At 41.5% G+C, this 25,518-nt stretch overlaps 1 protein-coding gene across 3 annotated transcripts in view; it reads right to left on the minus strand.

The window, feature by feature from the left end:
* The window catches only part of ANKRD29 (ankyrin repeat domain 29), a 31,201-nt gene extending 7,059 nt beyond the window's left edge, over positions 1–24,142 (minus strand). For 2 of the 3 annotated variants that reach the window (XR_013183982.1, XM_054646155.2), the window contains exons 1-6: positions 24,000–24,142; positions 18,258–18,368; positions 16,452–16,550; positions 14,637–14,735; positions 8,320–8,418; positions 5,324–5,422 (exon numbers count right to left, since the gene is read on the minus strand). Coding sequence is in view for 2 of the 3 variants with exons in the window: in XM_054646155.2 (XP_054502130.1) it covers positions 5,324–5,422; positions 8,320–8,418; positions 14,637–14,735; positions 16,452–16,550; positions 18,258–18,368; positions 24,000–24,020 (528 nt within the window). In the remaining variant the exon portion in view is untranslated. The remainder of the gene's footprint in view (positions 1–5,323; positions 5,423–8,319; positions 8,419–14,636; positions 14,736–16,451; positions 16,551–18,257; positions 18,369–23,999) is intronic. The other variant, XM_077184890.1, reaches the window with a different exon arrangement.
* Positions 24,143–25,518: the final 1,376 nt, after the last annotated feature.

Consider the following 25,518-nt stretch of genomic DNA (forward strand, 5'->3'; position numbering starts at 1 on the left):
TGAATTACATTATCCACCCTCAGGGAATTGGGTAAAAATATCCTGCCTTACAGTGAAGGTAAGTATTTTAGAAATTTTATCTTCAAAACTCCACCACAAAACAAGGCAATTATCAAGGAATCCAGCATGAAACAATCTGCTGTGGAAAAGTCCTATGCAACCATTATTTGAGCACAAAGCCTCAGAAAATGCACATTCAGAGTAAGTTAAACTTTGTGATGGATTTTCTTCCCAAAGGCAAAAGGGAGTTAAAGCACTAGAAATACTTCTCACTGCAAGTAGAATTTAGTTTTGTGTCTTTTCCTCTTTTTGATTCTAAATGGCCTGATTCTCCAGACTGCAGCAGTTATGTACTGCCACACTAATTTTCATGGGCCTTTAAAAAAGGCTTTGCCTGTATGGACTTTACCGCAGAAGTGAGGCCCCACAAAGCCGGGTGCCTGCTTCTGCCTTTTGGGCTTGCCAGCTCCCCTCACCACCCTCTGCAGCCTGTAGGCTTGGCTTGAAAGAGGAAGACAAACTAAACTGAGACTTCAAAAACAGCCTTTAATGAGAAGTTTCAGGAGAAATCAACTTTTTACATTAAATAAGATATTGCCACCTTGATCAAAGAAATAGTCTCTCTTCCCAGTGCCACCTGAAGATTCCTATGACTTGCTCATGCAACCCAGGAAACCATTGTTGAATCAGTTCTCTGCTTTCCATGGACTATGAATTAATCCTTTGAAAGAAACAGAAAAGTTATTTCTTCCTTTGATATAATAATCTAGGCTTCCCATTTTCTGATTCTGAGAAGGAACAAATTCACATCCTGAGATCTTCAGTATTCTCAAATGGTGAGAAAGATGATCTTTGCTCACCCTTGTATTAAATTAACTCACTGAAATTAGTGACTGAACTCACTCTGGTATATATCCTGCTAATACAAGTGTTCTTTGTGATTCAAAAATAACAAAGGCTGTCTTGTATACAGAGTATGTGATGTTAGTTTGATGGCAAAACCTGTCCCTCTCCAATTTATTTATTTTAGTGTTTTCCCTACCAGTAAGCTGACACTTCATATGTTTCTAATCTCCCCCCACCAGAGGGCTCTAGAAAATAGCAATAGATGCATTGGAAAAAGCCTGTAAAACTTGCAAAATATCTGAGAGCAGCCTGCACAATTTAATCTGCCTGAAGAACCGATGCTGGGCAAATCCACACTTGTATTTACACAAGCAATGAAATCACAAGCTCAGCATAGCAAATAAAGCAGCTTTTGTTTACTCACAGTGAAATTTGTAGGAACAACCCCTATTTTCAAGTATGAAAAGGAGCAAAAGGAGGTGCAAATGTTGAGTAATATCACTGCTACTGTTAATTGTCATTAATAGTATTGCTGTCAGATGTTATCCTCAGCACCTCAGCTATAGGATAGAGACAAAAGTACATTATGAGGAAGAGTGGCTGTATTGAAGGAGTTAGCCTGAAGAGAAGAAAGACAGTGAAGATAATGATGAGCTCACATTGACTATGGTCAGCATCTAGCACTCAGGCTTATGCAAATATCTATGATATTTATACTGAGTAGATGAGCTTTCTGTCCATTTTCATGTTGGTGAATGATACAAAGCAGATACTATATTTTACTAAGAGGTCACATGAGAATTCATGTGTAAACAGATATTAGGGCTTGGAGATGAGTCAGGAAGAAAGTGAGAATAGGGAAAGATGCAGTTAAAAATCTACTCTCCTTTTCTTTTCCCTCTGCCCAGCCAGCAGACTGCAGATCACTATATTCCTAGAATAATTTTAAATGTCCCACATGTTTGTAAGGTGTTCTTTTTCCCACATTTGGTTACAAGCTAGTATATATGGACAACACTTGATTTATATCCAGCAGCCAGAAATTCCAAATATACTCTGACTGAAATTATTAATGTTCTTTCTCTTAGCCCTTAACTAATGACTTCATCTTGCAGCTTTGAATCTCAATTTTTGCTTATGGCTTGACATTTTAGAAAAGGCCAGATGGGAGTGGGAGGTGAAAGACTCCTCAAATTTCCAGGAGGCATTTCCAGGGGCAGGCAACCCCTACTCTCAGGCTACTCAGTGTCATATCCTCCACTGCTCTGCCTATTAGTCCACTTGCACTACTACAACTAATTTGCCAATAGCAAATTTCTTGCTTGCTGAAGTGCACCCTATATAGATTTACTGGCTTACATGTATTTGTAATTGCATATCAAGTGCTAAGAAAAAAGTCATTAATTTTCAGGTTATTTTGAATCTGCTTAGCCAGCCAGAATAAAGCCTGTTGGGACACAGACTGCCAAAACAGCATTGGCAAAGAATCTTACAGCTTTGTTTTGTAAGTTGAAGAAGCATAGAAACATCTCCTGTAGCAGGCTTCAGACATTGCCCCCAGCTCTGTCTAGACAAAAAGATGACAAAAGAATTCCTGCCCAGCTCCTCAATTTTGGCAAGAGCAGAAGGCAATTACAACCTAAGAGAAAGGACACTGCCAGGGAAGAAACTTTCCAGGAAGCTTCACTATTTGGTCTTGTGAGAGCTGAAGGGCTTGCATATGGACAGCCAGGACTATCCAAAATGCTCTGTGGTGTCAGACATGGGACAGGAGGTGGGACACCAGACTGAGGGGGAACTGGTACCCACCACAGCAGCAGGAGGAGACACAGAAGGCAGACACATGTGTGCAGGTCCATGGCTTAAGCCACCAAATTCCCTAGGTAGAGAGGAAAACTTGGAAACCACGAGGAAGGAGAAGATGAACTCACACCTGGCACTCTGCAGCCCTGTATTTGAGGTAATGTTGCCTGGAAAAGTTTTTTTACCACAGTGAGAGCAATGTAGCTTGTAAAGGAGAATTGTCTGGCATCAAAACTGCCCCTTCTTGAGCTACATTCCTCATGACCAGCACACCCCCTTCTAACTAAGTACAAATCCATTTGTTAGTAAGAAACAGACTGAAGTCCATCCAACCATTACTTGACTAATTAAACAGTAAAAATGTTCCATTTGTTGAGGAAATGTTTCAGATTACAGTGGGCCCAAACACAAATGCCATGCACTTATCCAGGCATAATCTTAGCAGGGATCGGAGGTACCCTCAAGCAAAGAAGGTCTGTCCTGCTGGAGATGAAACATAGGAGCCAGGAGGAACATTCACACAGAGACAAGACTTTGCCTCAAATAAGATTTTAAATTGCCTCGTGAAACATTGTGTTGTAGAAATTGGATTAGAGAGCTAAAAAAATAATGTCAGAAAGAATTAGCTGCATTATAATTACAGATAGCAGAAAGCAGTTTTAATGGCAACAGGGTTCAGCCAGATCTAAAGCTCCCCAACCTTATTTTGACTTACTCAAAAGGCATAAATGCACACCTTGGTCTCTCCTTCTACATTGAAACTTTAAACTTAATTAACAGCTTTTAACATTTCTTAAGCTTTTTCTAGGGAGACAGTGTGGAGGCAACCTTGGAGCAGCATCAGTGCAGGGGGTAGCTGCCAGCACAGCTCTGGTGCTCAGAGGTGGGGCTAGGGGCAGCAGGAAAACTGTTTCAGCTAAAAATACACATCCTCTTTCCACAGCTAGGAGTGTACACAGACCTACACATGAAGCAGAAGCATATAGATCAGTGTCTGTTGCCAGGCTATGATTTGTCAGGCTTTTGGTGCAGATGAAAGGAAATACTGAAAATACCTGGCAGAGCTTGTCTCACGCCACGTTGTCCACTATTATTAGAGTTTTCACACTCATTTGCTCTTGCCTGTTGCTTTTTCACTTGCTGCAGTCAGTGATCACAGCCACCTGGCTGACATGCATGACTAATTACAAGGACAAGACCTTATCCCATCAATTTCAAATGTGCATTGAAGACTCAGGACAGCTACCTTGCCTGCAGGGTTTCAGCAGAACACAGGCAAGGGTCTCTTAAAGCAGGTAGAGATTCCTGAGAAGCTCCATCTCTAACCAGACATTTCTATGGGCTGGGTGTTAAGCTAGCTGTGCAACTCCACCTCTGGCTGTATAGGCACTGATTTTAGAGTCAAAAACAGCTAAACAATTAAGAAACCCTTCTATTTGGAAAGCATGTCTCTGTATATCACCTATGCTTACCTATCCCACAGTTAGTTTAAAACCTAGAATGCCCCTTGCACCCTTACCTAACTCCAGCATCCAGTGATGCACAGTGGATCCAGCCCCTGACCCCCTAGCAGGGATCTCTGAACCAGCCACAAATCTAGCTCACACTTCCCATTCAATAATCAAACAGCAGCCCTACTGCTTGCAGAGGAGCTAATTTCATGCTTACAGCTGCCTCTGGTTGTATGTGTTAGCAACATCAGGCCCACTAGAGTCACTAGCTGGAAATAGGGAGAAAAACTTTTCTTATGTATCAAGAACTTCCAGAGATGAAGGCAACACTCATGCTTGAATTTCAGAGTGCACAGGAATGACACAAAGTAAAACAAACAAATAAACAAAAGTTAAACTAAAAATAAAAACATTTGTCAAAGATAAACTTTGACACCAAAGCCACGTCTGAAAGGTCTGGAGATTTCAAATTTACTGCTGCCTCCTCCCAGAGTGCCCAGATTTTCAAAAGCTTTTCAAACAGTTTTCAAAAGAACTCAGGGATGTTGTAGGCTGTGTAGACCTTCAAAGGTAATGTACAACACAGATTGGTAGTTGCAAGAGGTAGTGCAAGGCCCTTACATCAACATTCCATACTGGAGGGTTGATGGAGGGTTTTATTTTGATTTAGTTTGGTGCCTGACCCAAACATGCGTGTGGTTCTAACCCGTTTAAAGGAGCAGTCAGTGGATGTAGGATGGGTAAACACCTGTCCCACCCTCAATACAGATTTCTACTTATAGTTGGTTAGATGGATTATAATGCTGTTTGAAAATGTTCCAGTCAGTGTCTTGATCTGCTCTAGAATCATAGCATAATTTAGGCTGGAAAAGACCTCTGAGTCCAACCATTAACCCAGCACTGCCAAGTCTACCACCAAACCATGTGTCCAAGTGCCACATCTATGCTGTCTTTTAAAAACCTCCAGGGATGGTGGCTCATGGGGTGTAGCGTGTAGATGTAGAGCAGAGCTTTCAGTTTCAATTATTTCAGAAATCACTGAAGTATTGACTTCAAAATCATGTTACCAATCTGAACTAAAACACAGAATGTTGACACAGCCACAAACCACCTTCCAATGAAACACCTCCACAGGAACCCAATGCCTGGAGGAAATTCCAGTGTTAATTTTCATAACTATAAAATTAGAACTATAAAATTCTGCCCTGAGGTGTTGATCATACCTGTCGTGGCTGGTTGACCTTTGCTCCTGAAGAAAGCAGCAATCGGATGACATCCAGATATCCTCCTTGTGCCGCCAGGAAAATTGCAGAAGCTCCATCCTAAGAACAAACACATCAGTCTTACACTGCATTGAAGTGATGCCCTTTTTCCACACAAAACCAAATCAAATTGAATTAAATTCTCAGTCTTTAGTCATTATGCTTTGTAACAGCAGATATACAGCCATGCTCAAGAAATAACTACGCAAATGCACAGTCTAGTTCATAATAAACCATGACAACATTTTCATTCAGTATGCACAAATACTGGCTCCCATCATATTTCAAATCCAGCATTAAATCCTGTGTCTGGAATACTAAGAGTCTAGTTCTTTGAGGCATTGAGCTACATCATTAGAAATTAGCTCCTGTACAGCAATACAGGTTCATTTAGCTTTTATATGTTCATGCAGAAGTGTTCTGCTACATGGATACATGGTGGAGACATGTCAGGTACTTTGCAAGACTGCAGAGCCCAGCACTGAAGGCTGCCCTTGAGGCTGAAGGGGTAAGGCCAGTGCCATACTACTGTGCCACCCCAGAAACCACCACGCTTCTGCTCTGGCATATCTTGTAGGAGAACCTTCACCTGTAATCTAGGTGAAGGTTCTTCTACAAGAATTTAGTAATCTAAAAATATTTTGTAGCCATATCAGAAACCAGAATTTTCCTGCAAAAATCTTGTGAAAGAATAAATTGTGAACAAATCCAGGGTTTTATTTTTCTTTGACGTGTCCTTCATGTGCAGATGTTCTCAGAATTTTGCTTAAGAGGAACCCCTTCCATAGGAAAAAAAAATTATAAGTCATATTTCATTAAGTGTTTTTGATGGAACATTTTCAAACAGCATTATAATCCATCTAACCAACTATAAGTAGAAATCTGTATTGAGGGTGGGACAGGTGTTTACCCATCCTACATCCCCAGCACTATGCACAGGATGTGCTAGGACAAGTTTTCCCAGGAGGCGAGAATCTTTTCGTTTAAATAGAGACAGGAATTAACCCCTTTCCTGCATCTCAGATGTGCAAGTACACCTCTCATACCAACTCAGGCAGGTGCTTATCACAAAATACAGAGCATTTTAGTGAAAGCCTGCTGTTGGCCTTGTTGGCATATCACTATGTTGGGACTAAATGCTGTTGTCTGCAGAGAGAGTGTGCACAGTTACTCTTCTAGCTGAAAAACTCAGCACAGACTTGGTGAAGCATGAGTTGAATATAGTGCCCCAGGGACTGAATTCAGGATGTTTGAGATTGATTTCAAGACAAATGTCCTGGTAAACAAAAGAGGTGTCTGCTGGAACTGTTAATGCCTGTCCCTGGGCCCTCTGATGGGCTGTTTTCTCTGTTTGCTGTGTGAATAGATGAAAAAACCTGGCAGTATCAGAGACAGAGAACACTCTCCTCCAGAGACAGAGAACACTTCAACTTAGAAAGTAAACAAAGTTGTGTAGTATTAAAAAAAACTCTTTATTGTAGGATCAATCAAGATGGAGAACCTTGCATTCACTGATATCTATTTGATTTGAATGGATGCTCTAATAAGAATGCTTTTTTGAGGCTGTAACACATTTTTGCAAGAAATATTATTTAGTTAGAGTATTCTTTTGTCTCTTGCTCTCCTGATGCCTCACATGAGTCAATTTAGGATTAAAACTTTGATCTTGATGGTTTTGGGAGCAGTATCCAAATGGGTGCTCAAAATCCCTCCCATTTGGCTGCCAGTGAAACTGCCATCCAGGCACCACTTGACAAATGCAGCTTGGCCCATAAAAAGAGCTAGACAACATTTTTTTCAAGAGATCATATTCTTATTTTATTACACAACTCTTTCTGACTGGCTTTGCCCAATGTCTGTGAGCAATAAAAGTACATTTTAAAATCCAATTGCAAATATTGCTCATTTCCAGAAGAGACAACAAGGAAGTAATTTTACTGCCTTGACCTCTGGGTAAGAGTCTGCAGGTGTGGCAGCATAGCTATTTTTAAACTGAGTGGCAGCCCCAGGGATTACCCTGCAGAGGGATGAATCACTGCCCTCAGATCAGAAAGACAATTTGCACAACACCAAGGGTGGAACAACCTTATTTATAAATGAGGGGTGAGGCAACACTGAGGTGGGATCCCCCTGTGACCACTTCTGCAGTCACCAGCTCTCAGCTCCCCTGCAAGCCAGTAGGGATTGCAACAGCATCCTGCAGATCCAAAGCCAATGGAAACAGCTGAAAAAACTCATATATCTCAGAGAAACAACTTCCTCTTTGTCAGTCTTGAGTGCCTTGGGGTAGGAAAGAGTGGGGTGGGAAGCAGAGGCAAAATCTGCTACTTGTTTCTGTTGAATGTCAAAAAGCTCAACTTATCTGTGTCTCTGTTAGAGAAAATTAAATCCAGAGCTTCATTGGTTCAATCCAACTTTCAGAAAAGTCAACTAAACAACATGAATTCAGCCATTTTAACCTTACTTTGCCCAAAACACTGCCAAACTGGGGATTCACAAATATCAAATAACATAATTTTAATTGATATTAAAAAAAATCTGCTTTTAAGTAATTTAAAGATTTTCATTTTTGCTATTCTTTCTGGCAGAAAACTAATGTACTTCAGAGGCTCTAGAGCTATTCGCTCTCCTGCAAATCATGGTAGAACATGACACACTCTTTCATCCAAGGCTAATGAGTAGCACAAGTCTGTTCCACATTTGGTACATATCCTCCATACAGATCATGAACCGAAAGGCAGCCAAAGAATCTTTTCTGATTTTGTGCTACTTCTCTCAGCATCATGAAAAGCAGACAGTTAACAAAATCCACATCTTAGAGGAATAGAGTACTATAAAACTGCAGTGTTTGGCAAATGCCTGTCTGTGCTGGAGCCAGGGTGTCTGCTGTTGTCCAAGCAACAGCACATTTGTTCCACCACCACCATTGTCAATATTGTGTGTGTCAAATAACTCACATAGAGCTGATCGTGAATGTTGGCGCCGTGCTTCAGCAGAGTTTCCACCACTTTTGCATGCCCGTACTGACAGGCAGCCAGTAGAGCTGTGCCTCCATCCTGTGAAAACAAAAAAGAATGGGTACAGCCAGGTGAGAGGTCAGGTGCTGGGCTGAACTTCACCATAAAAAAACAAAAAAGACAAACTTTAAGACTGTTCAGAATTTGGCTCACAGCAGTTCTGTAAGGAGTAGCTACTGACTCTTTCATAACTTTAATGCCAAGTGTTGACATGTAAATCTTTCAACTTGGCTCAGTCACTATATAAATTTTTCTCCTGAATTTTTTAGGGAGGGAAAGGAATGAAGAAAATTCAGGTTTTCATTCCTCATCTTCTGCCTTGCCATTAGAAGCTTTGTTCCTTTCACAGCTTCAAGCTCCTCCACGTCTCTTCCTTTTACAGCCAAATTCCTCATGCCTGCCAAACTCTTCCACTGATGGAAGGACAGCACACCTTTCCACTGCTCCAGAGCCTGTTGACCATCTGCCCTTCTTTGTGAACCTTGTGAACCACAGAACCTTATGCCCTGTTTTGTCCTGTCTCTCATCGGTGGCTTGTTGGCCTGAAGCTGAGCAGAGAGAAAGCATTTTAAAGTGTGCTAGCTGTCTGTGGAAATGTGAGTCTGTCCAAAGGCACGACCACCACTGAAAGCACTGTTACTGCTGCTTGAGAAGCGATCCCTGCAGGTGGGATCAGTCCCAGGCAGTTAGAGTTACTGCACATCACCACTAAAGGGAGACCTAGGCACATGCATCAATCCCTCCTTGTAGAAACGTTCGCTTCGGAGCCAACTGAGAAGGGAAACACCTCAGTGTCACTGGTGATTGACTCCAAACCAGCTCAAACAACTGAGACAGAAACGTGGGTCTTGCCATCTTAAATGTGCTGTGCCCCACTCAGAAATTACCAGTATTTCAGACAGAGCTATGCAGAGCTTTGTCATCTGCCTGGTATGGCACCATGCCTTCATGCAAAGATGATGCGCACCCCAAAATGCCCCCACCACAGGTCTTCTCTCCTCCTCTGCCTTCTCCCAGTCTCAAGCCTCTCCTCCACAAAATAAACTATCTAAAGTATTTCATCTAAATGGTTTCTAGAGCTGCTATTAATGTGGACACAAGACTGTGCTTTGGCCCAGACTTGCTCTCTGAAACATCTCCAAAGTTGTCTGAAATTTTCCACACAGACAGATATCCACAAAAGAAGTTGCAGCTTGAGTGACCAAATGTGTCTTTTATAACGAGAAGCACCAATCAAATTTATTAATCAATGGTGCAATTTCATGGCTGTAATAGCCTGGTGAAAATTCAAGCTCTGACATGACTGAACTAACCCACAGGCACTATTTATAACTACCCCCAAAACCCCATATTCACCCTTCCTGCCACAATATTGAAAAGAAAAGAGGCTTGGGTGTCAGCAGAGCCAGAGATGTGAGGCTGTTGTGTGACAGTCTATGAATTGCCTATTAATTCTGGATTATTTGACTAAGTACAGTGTGTAATCAGGTCAGTGGAGTTAAGTTTCTCTTATGAGAAATTAGACTTTCCTGCCAAATTAAACTACTGTAACTTAATGGGAACTGCTGGAACAAAACACAAAAGCAATCACAATTGTCCTTTGATTAAAAAACACCTTATACACATTTAAAAGACAATGGAAAAGCTAATAGCTTCATGTAACCTATTTCCTCTCCCCAGCCAAGTGAAAGCCACTTTGTTCAAGGGGTGATTTACTGGATCAAAGGGCTATAAACAAAACAAAACAAAAAAAAAAAAACAGAGAAATTTTTAAAGACTTTTCCCCTCAACGATATTGAGAGAGAAAGGTTAGTGAATTAAGAACAGAAACTGTGCTATCCAAACTTAAGGTTCTCTGTGGAGAGGCAGAGAAGGAAAAGTTTTAGGAAGCTTAAAAATATTAAAGTTCCATGTATGGAGGGTAAATAGACATGTTCAGTTGGTTGCATATGGGAAAAGTTTGTTTACTGCTTTATGGTTTGGCTTTTGTTTTCTAAAATTCTTGTGTTCTCCACAAACTTCTGTTATTTTTAGAAGATTGTTTGGTTATTATAATTTCTGTAGGGAACCAAGTGACAGGTCCCAAGTAAAAGGCAGACCTACAAAGCTAACCCCAGTTGGCCCAGCAGAGCTGAAGCCCAACACCTGGAATCCCAATGTGTGATCCCACCTCGGGACATGTGACAGCTTGGGGTTAGGAATGGCAAAACTCTCTCAAGACATGTTAATTAATTCAAAAAGGGGTTCCCGACCAAGTGTTTGGTTCAACCCAGTGAACAGTTTTAGACAGATAATTTTTTTTTTTTTTTTGGAAAGAGTAACACAATTCCTAAATACACCATTTGGATCTTTCAGACTAAAGTGATCAAGTTTTCCTGGATCAGTCTGATCAGAGTCCAGGGGTTAGAAGAGGATCATTGGATGGTTCCCAGTTTCATCTGTTCATTCTGAATCAAATATTTACTGTGGCAGAGAGAAGTGGGTAACAATTCCTGGGCTCAAAGATCTGGTACCTGCTCAGGAGGACAACTGAGCCCTGCTCTACTGTCTGTCTGGTATATGAAGCTGAACACATTCAACAGAAGGGATTGGGACTTCACTGCATGCTCTGAGCTGGGGGTACCACTGTGAAAAATCAGATATACATCCTTCTGTAAGAAAGGGAAGCTGGAGGCAGGAAACTTTTCCACTGACCATGTGATAAGACAACACTTAGTTAAATCAAGGAATTGTCAAACAGTGCAATGGTTTATTACTGAGTCCTCCTCTTGCCTCTATTGAGCTTCCATCTGGTTTTCCCTTACACTTAACTCCAGCAAACTCTAGCTGAAGACCCCAATGCTTTATGGACCATAGGGAAAGCAGATAAATTGTGGAGAATTAAAAAAAAAAAAGTAAATGATGGAGTTTTAACATCCCTTTCAGACATGTGATTACCTCTTTCCTTTTTGGCTTCAGCTGAGATTAACTAAAAAGCTGAAGCAGCGTCTTTGGTACTGGCGAGCCTCTTGGAAACTCTGAGCTGGGCAACAAGTGGGAGCTGGACATGTGAGCAAGCACTGAGGGGCTCCTGGGGCTATCACCCCTTCTGCAGTGGGCAGGAGGCCACTGTGCAACCTCTTAGGGATGGCACATTGCCTTGGGCTCACTTCTTGCTCATATCCTGTTTTCCTGACACAATGAAGCTTCTATTAAACCTGCAAATACTTCCAGCTCAGATAGGAGCTGGACTTTTCTCAGCTACCTCTGCAATTCTTCCCCTGAAACCATTTTTCTGCCCTGCCCAGGGTCTGCCCTCCTCACTGCCAATACATGACAGCAGCTGACGATCTGCAGTGAAAATACTTGGAACAGAAGCACTGGGTATGACCACGCTAAGTGGTGTAGACTTCCTTGCCTACTTGCTGACCCCTTTCCTATTTCATCACCTGAAATAGCTTAGAATTATACCTCGTTTTACCATCTCTTAAAAATGGAACAGAGGAGGAGAACTCAATCAGTGCTTGCTGACAAACAGCCTCTGACATACTGTTCAACCTGCAGTGCTGCTCAGAAAACATGCCACCATGCTTTTTAAGAACTCACGTGCTTATCACATCTATCAGAATAAAAGAAAAAAGCTTCTACCTATGTTAAATATTTCTATGGATGTCAGACTGGGACAATGCAGAATAATATTAATGACTAATATTATATGTAATAATTATATAATAATTAATCTTCAATAGTTCATTGAATTGCATTCAATGAATGCAATTCATTCTCTTTAGGACATCAGCATTTATTGCTAATTACTTTATTATACTATTTTAGAGTAGTTTTACTTTGCCTGCCATAGCAAATATAAATTCTAATGATACAAGGCTTAACAAGAATTGCATGCCTGTATTAAGATAGTTCCCCAGAATTCTCACATATGAGTAACAAATGTAGTAATCACAATTTACAGATAAGTACATGAAAAAGATGTTGAGCTTTGCATTTCCTTAAGTCTCTGTTTTCTAAGATACATTAAATTTGTGCGCTTATTCCAAATCCATGTTGTAGTTTATAATAGAAATATATATATTCTTTGCAAATGGATTAATTTTTTACTGCCCTTTAAAAACAGGATCAGCCATATCTTTTCCAGTGCTGCTCCCAGATGAGTGTCTTAGTGAGAAAATGACTTGTCCCTAACCTGAAAAGGTGTATTTTATCAACGATATTGTTTCTGGGGTTTGGGAGGGATAGAGGAGCCTGTCACCTTGATCACCTGTTAAAAGAACAATGGAAGTGTTCCAAGCTATGAAAACCACATTATTAAATCAGAAGATTGAACTGATACAGTGGAAGATGTGGACTGTCCATGCACTACACCTGGCTGGTGCCTCCTGCTCAGGCACATGCTGGGTGATGCTGCTGGATAATCATCTCACATGCACATCCCAGCCACTTTCCCATGTTACACACACTGGGAGCTGGTGTTATCTTTCAACCAGCTTGTCTGGATGTAACAGAAAGCTGTGGCCTGGAGAGGAAGAGCAACCAGCAGCTCAAAAGATACTTGGGACTGGCATATGGACCAAGTCAGGTCTGGGTTCAGAAGCAGGGTCAGGCAGGAAGAGAGGGTCTGGAATTAAGTTTTAAAGGTGAGCAACAGTAGACCCCAAACTTGCACTTGTCCAAAGATGGAAGCCATTTGGAGCAGCTGAACACAGGAATATTCTTTTATAATTTAGATCTTTGCTCTCTTTTATCTGCCCTAGTGTTTCACATCAATATATTTTGCATGCTTCATAAAAGATTGTATATTGTCATGAAGGATCAGACAATTTCAAGTCTGCTGTTCACCTCTTGGATCAAATCTTGGCCTTTTCACAAACTCCTAGCTCACATGGTGAGGAAATATTGAGTGAAGATGTAACTGTCTTTCTAGACAGAATAAGGTACTGAGCCTCTGATTTGCCAGCTGAATGCAAGGGAAGATGACCCCTCTGAATCTTGCTAACCTCCAGCCATACTCTGAAATAAAAATCAGAGAAGCAACATTTATTTGAATGTGCAACCTTACCCAAGAAATTTGTCCCACATGAGATTTTCCAGCACTGTCAGATAGAGCTGTTGTATTTAACACTGCAACCTCCTGCATTGCCAACTTTCACAGCTGCACTCTGTGTTGTGTTAAACAGTCACAATTTCATTCATGCTTTTATTAGTGATTGCTGCTGCAGTCAGAGAGTTGCTCACCACAAGCAGAGCTCCCTGGGGTATCAGAATCCTACTCTATGGGCATGTGTGAACTCTGGCCACAAATCAACAGGATTTTTAGCCTCTAGAGCATAATGAGCTGAGTTTTTGATGTTCCATCAATTCCCTTATATTTAGAGCCTGTATTTCTAGGGACTTCAGAAAGCAGGTTTGGATTGAGAGAATCATTCAAATCACAGACTAAAATATCTTGAGAAATTGATTACTGTGGGGTAAAGAACTACTGCTTCTTCAAAGACATCACTAGGGATCCCCGGATAAGTTACTGGCAAGTATCCTCCTTCCCAGATAATGGGAATGCTTCAAAATGTAACCAGCACATCAAGGACAAGTATACTTAATGAAAATATGTTGCTTTTCCCCCTGTTTGCTGACAGCAGAGGTGCTAATACTGGCTTGGGCAAAAAAAAAAAGGTTGATGTACTGCTGTCAGTGATGAACTGCTGATCTTGCTGCTGTTGACCCCATGAGGAGTGAGGAACCCAGGCCCTGCCACCTGTGCTTTTGGATATTCTAAGAAGATTTTGGAAAGGAACTTGCCTGAACAAAGTAAAAGCTCTGAGGAGCATTTAATCTTCTTGTCCCAGATGGGGAAGTGGGAATTTAGGGAGGGCTGAAGGCATTATATTCTCATGTATCCTATGGTGGCATGCAGAGACATCCTAACACTGATGAAATGTAAGTTCTATGCAACCAGAGGACATAAACACCTAAATCAGGATCCTAGCTGGTACGTACAAGAAGGCCCTTTGATCTTGTGTTGGAGGATGGCTTATGAAGAAAGACTCATATCACTATCAAGGGACCTTGATGAACTTATGCCATTCAGTCTAGGTAGGAAAAGCTAGTCCAAAGTTAATACTTCACAATGTGTTGCATTACTCAAAAATGTTCACGTGAGGAAATTTCATCATCTTAACACTTCCGTGTCATGTTTCATGTGAAGAAAAAACCCAGCCTTGACTGTCAGGATGTATCAGCATGCAAAAATAAACACATCATCTTACTTTATTCCTAAATTCAGTGGAGGCTCCAAATGAAAAGAGAAACTTCACTACATCGTTGTGGCCTTGCTGTGCAGCAAAGAACAGAGAAGTTGCACCTGACTGTAAAGGAAAAATTAAAAAGGATTAAAATAGTAACAAACACATAACACAATTGACTGACGTAGAGACATTTCAAATTAAAAAGTATCAGGCTCAATCAGTTGAATATCAGCTGAAAAGACATGATGAATTTGAAGACTCCAGAGGACACCAGGTATTTTTAACTCAGTCTTCTTCCCATTGCAATGAAAAATCTGTCCAGCACCATACATTTGGGAGGGAGGGAGGGAGGGAGGGAAGGAAGAGAAAGAAGGGAAGGAAGGGAAGGAAGGAAGATAGATGCAGGCTTTCCTGACTTTGGGCTCTCTCACCCCATGTCAAAAGTACAGGAAATGGGAGCTAGATGTGAAATTCACTCCAGTGCCCAAAGCCTTTACAATAGTACATTGGCCCATTTAGATAATTTCAGAGCCCACCCTCCTGGGCACATTTATTGGACTCTCACTTCCCTGAGCTTCACAACAACTTCAGAGAACAGGAGCATTGGTTGGAGTAACTGCACTTAGTTACAGAACAGTGCCATTGGTCCTTAGCACTTAAACTTCATCTGTTTTGCTCCCTTTCTGCAACAAAGTGATTTTGGAGGCTTTCAGTGTTTTTTCTTTTTTGTTGGCTTGTTGAATCAGTATTTCCTGAGTGATAATCAAGAGCAGCTCCATAAAACTGTTCTAACTTTTTCTTTTGTTGCTTCTTTCCAAGCAATGTTTACCTGAGGGAAGGGACGTATTTAAGTCCATGTTTTGTTAGAACAGGACCCCACTGAAAGACACTGACAGTCATGGTTAGAGCAAGTTTAGGCCAGTAAGTGCAAAGACACCTACATCATCAAACAGGGCATTCACTGACTCAGTAACGTGCAGATGTCAGCATGAGATTAATGCTCTGGTTCCAGGTAACCAAGGAAAGTTAGAAACCTTGGCTTGTACTGTTTGAGCAATGAGCACACTGCTATCCTGCACGACCTGCCACCATCCCATGTAATTTCATGCCCTGCTTATACTCCTCTTCTCTTAAAACCAGTGGTTGTCCCAGAGCAATTCTGCTCTTTGAGCAGTCAACATGCAGAGCAATTGCAATCCTTACAACTGTCTGCATGGAGTATGAGTGAAAGGCAATTTCCCAAAAAAATCAGTTGCTGATGTCCCTTCCATGCTGATGTCATGGTGCAAGACATGCCTTGAATGCCAAGCAGAGATGCAGGGAAGGGTACAAATGATACAGCTGTGTGACTGCTGGAGATGAGTTGGCTCAGACTAAAAGGCAGAAACTCCAAAACATACAGAGTCAAAACTAATCCCTGTGCTAGCAATGGCATCCACTCTGTTTTAATGACCAGGCTGCAAATCAAAAGGTGAAAGTCTTATTATTATTTATCCCATCTGGAGATCTGTAAACTGTTGTGCCAAAAAGTAAAACTGCAAATACATAAATGGCATAACCCTGGGGGGTTACATCCCAGGTGTAACTGACCCTCACCAACCAGATGTGCTGAAAATGTTTCATGAGTTATTATAAATGTACCTCTGGCATCTGATTTTCTACTGTAAACTCCAGATCTCTGATTGCCTGATGTCCTCAGAACAGAACCTGTTATACATGTTATAAACACACTATACAGCAAGTGACAAAGAAACAATTGGCAACAAGCAGCAGACAACACTCTTATTATTTGTAACAAACCAACAGTCGCTTAATCAAGCCCTGTTTGAATCCTACCTCTCTCTGCAGATTGATATCTGCTCCTTGCAACACCAATTCCCGTACACAATCTATGTGGCCATAGTAAGATGCTACCATCAGAGCTGTTGTGCCAAGCTGGGAGTAAGGAAAAACAAGTCAGTACCTTCAACAGACACCTACAGCAATGAATCAGGCTGTCTGGATGAGACAGCATCTCTGCCAAAAAGCTGGAGGGAGCTTATGATACCTTATTGTCCCAAAATAAGTGCAACAAGTATTAAAAAAAAGGGCTTAGTTTCTAAACAGCTTTTTTTCCTCTTTTTAAGCAGAGAATCCCAAAGTTCTTTGCATCATTTCCAGAAGAATAACCTCAGACACAGGAGCTGAGTGACTCAGCTGAGTCACTCAGAATTCTGAGTCATAGTCAGGAGAAGGGGCTGGGTGATTTGAACAGCAATTCCCTATCCAAATAATGAGAGCAAACTCACTCAGTGACTCTTCACATTTTAAGAAAGAACTTTCTGTACAGAAATCTTTGTTCAACTTCCTCAGTACACTATAAGGTCACTTCCAGTGAATGAAGTAAGATTTATATGTATGCAGTGTATGGACAAGATGCAGAAACCACATGCATAAGGATGAAACACATCCTTCAAAACCATTCACACACAACAGCTCAATTTAAAGAAGAAATGGGTGACATTACGAAAAAGTAACCTGTGGTCTTAATTGTAAAAAAAATAATTTAGTCTAGAAAATGTGTATGTCTGATACAATTATTATTGCAGTGCAGTGTGAAAGTTCTTGTCCAAAGTTAGCCTTTTTTGAGAAAAAATGAACAGTAGTCACTTTATTTTTTCATACTGATCTCTGTCCTGTTTACTACAAGCCTGTATTTGAACAACCTTCCCTCCCTTGTCAGAAGGACAGTCATAGCAGCAGCTCCAGAAGTGCTGTAGGACAAATACTTGCCTACAGGGCAAAAATGAAATGAAAATGAAAAGATACATTAAAGTCAATGGGCTTAGAAAATCTCTTACACTTTGAAGGTACTCAAAGTGAGAGAAGCTGTGGCAAATTCATGTTTTGGGCTGGAAATGGCATCAATTCTTACCAACACCAGCATGACTCTGTGTCAGTCAGTCCCAATGCCAAACAAAAGAAACCTGGAACTTCTCACCCTCCTTTTCCCCTTGCTCTTTGACTCAGCTTAGCACAATCAAGTATCTCTCCATGTGTTGTAGGCAGAAGAGAAAGACCTGTTCATTTTCTGTGTTATCAACCAATTTCTAATCTCAAAATTAATTTCAACCCATGTCAATTACAGTAAGGAAATTCCCATGAAATCTGCCATGTGTCTGGGCTCCTCTTGCTTGGCAATCTTGTGCCTTCATGTTAGTGCCCAGTCCAGAGATTGGGTGGAGGAGGAAGAATTTAGGAGGCCAGCAGTTGTTCTAATTATGAGAAGGTCTGTTAGCTGACAGAATCATTGCTACCTGGGCTCAATTCAGCCAACTCTTCACTGTGATCTATTACTACAATGACATTTCTTTGCAAAGAGAAGCCCGAGGTGCTAGGATGTGTGTTTGTAATGTCAGCACCACAAATAACTGTGTAAGAGACATTTTTGAGTGCTGGCAAATTCTTAACCCTTTGCCACTGATGTAAATCATCACACTATTTTATCTTCTGTTTCAAGCTTGATTACTGACAGGAGAAGGTTTTAAATCATCCTGAAGTACCATAAGACATTCATGTTTCATGTTAGATCCCTACTACACCCTCTGCATGGTGGGCTATGGAAAGTGATGCAAAATGAGTGCTGTGGCTGTAGGTGCATACGCTGTCTTTGCAGTCCACATCTACTCGCCCACTGTTCAGCAGCAGCTGGAGCAGAGCCAGGTTTCCTTTTCTTGCAGCCCAAAATGCAGCATTGGCAAGTGGTGTTTCTTTCTGGTGGAAAAAAGGAAAAGGAAAAAGAAAAAAAAAAAGCAGAAATAAATCACTTTGGAAAATACACTGGGCAAGCATACACATCCCATACATTCTGCATTCAAGCCAGGAAAGTTTCAGCTTAATGTGCTGTACTTTCAAACCCAGAGCATGGAAAAAAAAGCTAATTTAATTTCTATTTGCAATTAAAGAGACCAGTCTTCCTGTGCTTCCTCATGTTATTTCAAGTCTTCCCTGTGTCCATGGCAGCCTATGTCTCTTAGATTGCCCTGTAATGAGAAAGGATGATGCTAGGCCAGATCCACAGGGAAACATCACAGAAAACAACATCCTCAGTGATGCCTGAATTGTCTGCTTCTGTGGAGGGGCTGGCCACAGTTGGGCTGAAGCATCCTGCTGACATGTCTTGCTGCAGGACATCCTCTTGGGTTTCAGATTAGGTCTCTGTCATCTCCTTCTTTTCTGCACACAAAGTTCCAGTACAGGAAATGTATTGCTCATGCATCTCCCAGACTGCTTGTTCTACCTCCTGCCTGGAATTAACACCCTGGGACTGTGGGCATGTGCAGTATCTCCTGGATAGGAGTGAATGATGACTGCTCCAGCACAGGAAAAGGACAGAAAGGAAAGACATGGACCTTGCCCAATCGATGCAGACAGCTGCCAATATTCTGCCTTGACAGGTAAGCACTGTCAAGGGTGAAGTGTGGAGGGAAACACTGATGACAATGACACATATCCTAGAGCAGGCTTGTGCTGTTGATTTTTTAATACGGGCTCAAACCATCTACAGAGGTATAAAACACCACTTCACCAATAGTCACACCAAAGCAGAATTAAAAATACCCAGGGATATTGCTTGCAGTGAGGATATCTTGCCTCCAGGGTAACCCAAAGAGAGTGCAGAGTGGATATTAAAGTCAAAAATCATTCAGCTTCAGAAATTACATAGGCACTTCTTGTCTAAATGTCAATGTGCACATGTAATATGGCAGGGAATCAGGATTCAATAGTTTTATGCTTTATAATTAAAATGCACATATACAGCACAGTTTAAATTGCTGCCTTCAGTGACATGAAGACAATAAACTTTGCAGAAACCAGCAGACACAAGAATCATGAATCTGAATCTATCTCAGGTCTGTCACACTGAGCACTTTCCATGGGTTGCATTTTTAATATTAATAGGTTGGAAAATTGGCAGCTGTTTCAGATGAGAGACATTCCAACCATTCAATAAATTATAATCACTTCCTATAAATTGATAGTGGTATTTCTTGTACCAGCACACGCAGGGGCAGGATTCTGAAAATTTTAGCAAGCACAGTAAGCTAAATTCTGATCTTCTTTTCACAGCTGTTGCATTTCCCTGGAGTATCTGTAGATAATGTTGATTAAAGTAGACACGGCATTTTATACCCTCCTTGCTGGCAACACTGTAGTCTCTTCCCATCTTTACCCTTAGAACAACTAAAGTTTTATGTAAAAGCAAACAATTGGCCTAAACACACAGAGGCTCACGTTGCCCTTTTCTGCTCTGATTTATTAGATATATATTTATTTACACAGGTGGCAGTTAGGAATATTGTCTTATTGGCTTTGTTATTATGATATTCACTGGAAAGCTATTGCAAAAGAATTATGTTTAGACCTTGACCTTGACGGGACAATCAAATTCCTTATTTTTTATTGTTCCAAACTATCCCTAAAGTTTTAGAAACTTTAGACATATGCCAATACATCCATAAAGGGAAAGATTTATTTAATGCACCCCAGTTTTAACTACAAGGGCACAGTAGCAGACTGAATTTTATTATGGCTCATCATACACCACCACTTTCAGTGGTCAGGCAGGCAGGAACTGGAATCCATATTCAGGAACTCCTTACCTGCTTTTCACCAGTCACGTGAGAAGAGAACTAAATGTCCAGTGTGACCCTGCTCGGGAAGTAGAGAAGTTCAAAGTCTTTGGCCTTATGAGTCATAAATTCCTACCTCTTTTTTCTCTCCTGTATGTCCTACAGTAGCCCTCCAGCAGAGTTGTCCTTATACTTTGGATCAGACCCAAGCAATGGAAGAATTCTTCAGTGCACCAAGGACACCAAACTAAGTTTTTTCTCATTTGAACCGACTCCTATTAAGCACTTTTACTTCACCTTGTGCCCCTGTGTTGCTTGGGATCCCTTGTATAAAAGCAGAGTATATAGCACACTCAGACCATCAACCATCCAGTGATTTGATTAAAAAATCAGATGCAAATCTGAGCTATTGTACATGCTAAGATGAATGAAAGTGCAAAATGATTCAGATGATCTGGGCACCTTACAAGTACAGCCTCATCGTGTACTGTGTGGCAGTTTATGTCTCTGGATCTACATCTCTGTGATCTTCATTTTCATCAGCAATACTGACATCACTAGTAGGCAAAATGTATGACAGCACTTTGGGGTTAATAACCCAATGAATTGAATTATTTTTTAGCAATAAATGGGTTTATAGCTGCAGGATGTGACTGCTGTTGTTCAGTTATGAACTCAGTCATGTCTCATCAGACACTTCCTAGGGAGATGTAATGTTGAATTTCAAAAGATTAATTGGACAAAACTTTTACATAATTCTTATCATAAAGCTAGTCCGCTCCCAAAGCATCCTCAAAGTAAACAACTGATCCTTAGCACTGACAACTTGGGAGCAGAATGTAATAAACACTTGAAAATTATTAGCTAATAGCTTTCATGAAAATTGCTTGTTTCATTATGTCACTTGTACCAGCATCAGCAGCTTTAAAAGTTCCTTCACTTCATCAAGTCCTCTAAAGTATTATTTTAAAATCTGGCTGTGCTAATAATTTTGATTGTTTGTATGCTTTTATGAGAGCCTAAAGATGGAAAGCTGGCATTATATTCATGCTGTATTGACATTAGAAAAAACACTTTTTCAAAAATGGCCTAGAGGCAAATATATATTATAAATCTGACAGAACCATTTCTCTGCAGGCATACAAAAAAAAAAATTAATTGTGCTAAGCTATCTGTGTCATTTCAGGAATATTGAGGGGGAAAGTATAATTTAAATGCTGTGACCACCAGCTCCTGCTCCCTGCCCTACACCTTTGATTTGCTGTTTGCAGAGAAAGGGCAGGGGACAGTGGGGTGAGCACTGAGGAAGAAGAGTGCAGTTCTTAAACAGGGATCTGGCAGAGGAAAGAAAAGGGGCAATAGACAAAGAGAAAGAAAAGAAAGGAAAAAGAGAATGCTAGTCTGCCCACTGGCTTGTTCCTTGTGCTGGGAAAATGCAAGAAATTTCCCTTTTCTTTCTTAGTTTCCAAACCAGTCCTAATGGGAAGGAGGTATTGAATAAAAAGTTTAAAGAAGAGCTGGAAATCAGGATCAAGCATGATGGAAAAGGCTAGTGCAACTTAGGAGCAGAGTTCTTTATTAGATAGCAATATATCCTACATAAAGGATCCTGATAAAAACAAAAGGTGATTTTATATATAAATGTTTTAGTCAGGCAAAATGTGGCAGAAGAGAGGATATTTGTGTGAGAAAGAAAGATAAATGCTATGCCATGGGTAAGTAGAATAATAAGATGGAAAATGTAAACAGCCAGTGGCAAAGAGTAAGAATCCAAGTTAAGTTCATGATCTGAGAGAAAGAGAAAATGCCAAACAAAATGTCACAGGAAAGGGAGAGAAAATAGAGAGAGGGAGGTCTGGTCTGCAGTTCTTCAGAGGGAAGGGAAAGCAGTGAGCTATTAGAACAGGAAAACTTGAGGGAATACAATGTGAGAAATAGGGCACAGAAAAGGAGCTGATAGGGATAGAACAGAAACTAAGACCTGAAGAACAAGTTAAATAAACAAGGATAAGAAAGGATAAGAAAAAGAATAAGAAAGAAAAAGAAGCTGGCATCACCAGGAACATGGGGCTGTTAGGGTGGATGCATGTGAATAATGAAGGTGGGAAAAAACTCACATAGACAGAATGAAGGGACAGAAAAACGAAGAAAAAAAAGAAATTAGGTGTGAGACCAATGCAGGACCAAAAAGGGGATGACCACAGAGACTGCAGCCCAGAAAACCAAGTGTATCCTGGGCTACATCAAAAGAATCCAGACCAGCAGGTTGAGCAAAGTGATTCTCTCCCTCAATTCTGCTCTGCTAAGACCATACCTAGAGTACTATGTTCACCTCTGGGGCCCTCAACATAAGGATGTGGACCTGCTGGAGCAAATCCAGAAGAGGGCCATGAAGATGATCATGAGAGAATGCCTCTCTTATGAAGACAGGCTGAGGGAATTGAGGTTGTTCAGCCTGGAGACGAGAAGGCTCTGAGGAAACCTTAGAGTGGCCTTCCAGTGGCTAAACGACACCCGCAAGAGAGATGCAGAGGGACTTTGTACAAGGGCATGTGGGGAGAGGATAAGGACAATTTTTTTTAAACTGAAAGGGGGTAGGTTTAGAGTGGATATTTGAAAGAGATTCTTTACTGTGAAGGTGGTGAGCACTGGAACACATTCCACAGAGAAGCTGTGCCTATCTCTAGAAGTGTCCATGGCTAGGCTGGGTGGGACTTTGAGCAATATGGTCTAGTGGAAGGTGTCCCTGCTTATGGCAGAGGGCTGGAACATGATGGTCTTTAAGGTCCCTTCCAACTCAAGGCATTCTATGATTTCACCACTAAGCGTAAGACTGAGCTGCCCCTGGAGCAAAGGTTCTCTGCTGCCTCCACAGGAGAGCTTCAACTGCAGGTGGGAACCACCTGCTGTGCCACCACTGAACTGACACGGTGACATCGAAGCGCCAGCATTCCAGGCGGGAGACACCCTGACAGGAGAGAGGCAAGTACAGGGAATAATCCATCAAATCAAAAAATGCCACACAAGCAATATGGCAAAGGACTGGCACTGAGCTGCTGATCAATAAGAGAAAGGCAAGCACAGCATCCAGAAAGTGCATAACAGAGAAGATGATCCATCATAAATATTATCTGCTAACATCATTAGTAAATTGCTGCTTGCTTCCCTCTTTGCCAAACAATCTTATTAATCCTGTCCTTAAATTAAAAAACTTATTTAAGGCAATCTTTCGAAATGACTGCTCTTGTGTGGGTTTGGACGGAAGAAGTACAAAAAGTGGCAGGAATCACATCTGGAAAAGGGAACGAACCAGTCTGGCTTCAGTGGCCACCACAGCCTGAAAGGAAGAGCACGGATAAAGACTGCCTCCTAACTATTACACAACCAGCAGAGATGGTCGCAAAAGTGAGGAGGAGGCTCCTGACTGCACCAAAACCCACAGCACGGAGCCCGGCCACCCCAGAGCTAGCGTAAAGCTCCGCGGAGCTCGCAGTTTATGTAACACCAGGCACGCACCCTTTAGGGGCTGTCAGCTGTGAAAAGCGCCCGCTCCATCAGCAGCCACCGCAGTACTCCCGGGGCACCCCAAAGCTCGGGAAAAGGACATTACTGCTTTCTTTCCTTCCGCCCTACACCATTTTCCCTAAAAAAATAAAACCCCCGAATCCAGGGACACGACAGAGCGCTCCACGGGCTGCCGGCATGACAAGCGCAAAGCGGGAACCCAAACGCGCATCCCCCCGCCCCTCTCCCCTTGTGGCGCCCGGCTCACCTTGAAGGACATCCTGCACATCGCAGCGCTCCGCCTCCGCCCCGCTCCGCTCCGCGCCCGCCCGCCCGCGCAGCTCGGCCCGCACCGCTCCGCGCCCGGGGCTGCGCGGGGCCGGGGCGGGGCGCGGCGCGGGGCCGGCGCCTCCCTCCGCAGCAGCACCTGGTGCTCAGGGGGTGCTGGCTACTACTGCTCTTCAAAGGTTCTTTTTGGGGCGGGAAGGGAGTATTTGGTATTATTATTATTATTATTATTATTATTATTATTATTATTATTATTATTATTATTATTATTATTATTATATTTTCTTTTATTTTTATTATATTTTATTTTCATTATTTTTTATTATTATTTTCATTATTATCATTATTATCATCATCATCATTGTTCTTCTTCTTATTATTATTATTACTTAGCAGAATAGATTATATTAGATTATAATAGAATCAATTATATTCGAACACATATTAATTATACCAGCATACAATTTTATATAATTACAGAAAATTATGTGTTGTTGCTATTTTTGTTGCATAATTATTATTGTTTTATCGTTGTTGTTGTTGTTATTAGTTATAGTAGTGGTATCAGTATTATTTAAAGTGGGCCCCTGCTCCAGCAGCATCCTGAGAAGCCAGCACCCAGGGTGGGGAACCCACAGCACTCAGCCTCTAGTTTAGACCTATGGATCAGGCCTCTGTAGCTCAGGAATAGCACTGGAATGGTCCAAACCCCAAGCACCCTCACCCCAGCCCTATCCTCATCATGCTGCTAATGCCACCTGCATAGCAGCACTTTTGTATTTCACAGCCTCTTCCCTTCATACCTAAGCAAAACCTGTTAAGAGGTACTGTTGTGAGTACAGCCACAGCGCTGCCACCCAACCCTGTGGCGGGGGTGAGGGTTCCTTCACCTTGCCTGCATCCAGCTATCACCAACGCTGTCTCCCACAGCTGATGTGCTCTCATTAGGAAGACAGTAAATTCTTAAAGGCTTAATTGTATGCCTTTAAAAATGAAGAGTCATAAAGCCAATTCATGTCCTGTTTTGCCTGGCTGCCACAGATTTCATTCAAAGTCTTCGTGATATAAAGTAGGCAAAGCAGGGCATGCTCTGGTGAGAGATTCCTGAATTTCTTTGCTATTGTTGGTTTAAACTGAGCCCTTAGGGATTTTCCTCTTTTGATGTGCACACATAAATCCCATTCATGAGAAAATTATGTGTGTGCATTGAGAGAAAATACTTGTGCTGAGATCCAAACAGCTTATTCTACAAATCTGCAAGTGAAGGGGTTTCTGCAGATCTTTTTCCTGAGGCAATGTTCATCTGTGCATCTGTGCATACAGTAAAACAAACGGGAGGCATGCAGATGAAAGCTGCTAATAGCACCAGCTCATCTCAGAATGCATGGCCTGGTGTGAACCTTAATTACTGAGATCATACGATCCTGGATGATTTCCTCTTGAACTTAAAAATACTCAGATTTCCTCTTAAACCTAAAAACACCGAATAAATTCAGCAG

Source organism: Agelaius phoeniceus, chromosome 1 (genome assembly GCF_051311805.1).
Source record: "Agelaius phoeniceus isolate bAgePho1 chromosome 1, bAgePho1.hap1, whole genome shotgun sequence".
Lineage (NCBI taxonomy): Eukaryota > Metazoa > Chordata > Aves > Passeriformes > Icteridae > Agelaius > Agelaius phoeniceus.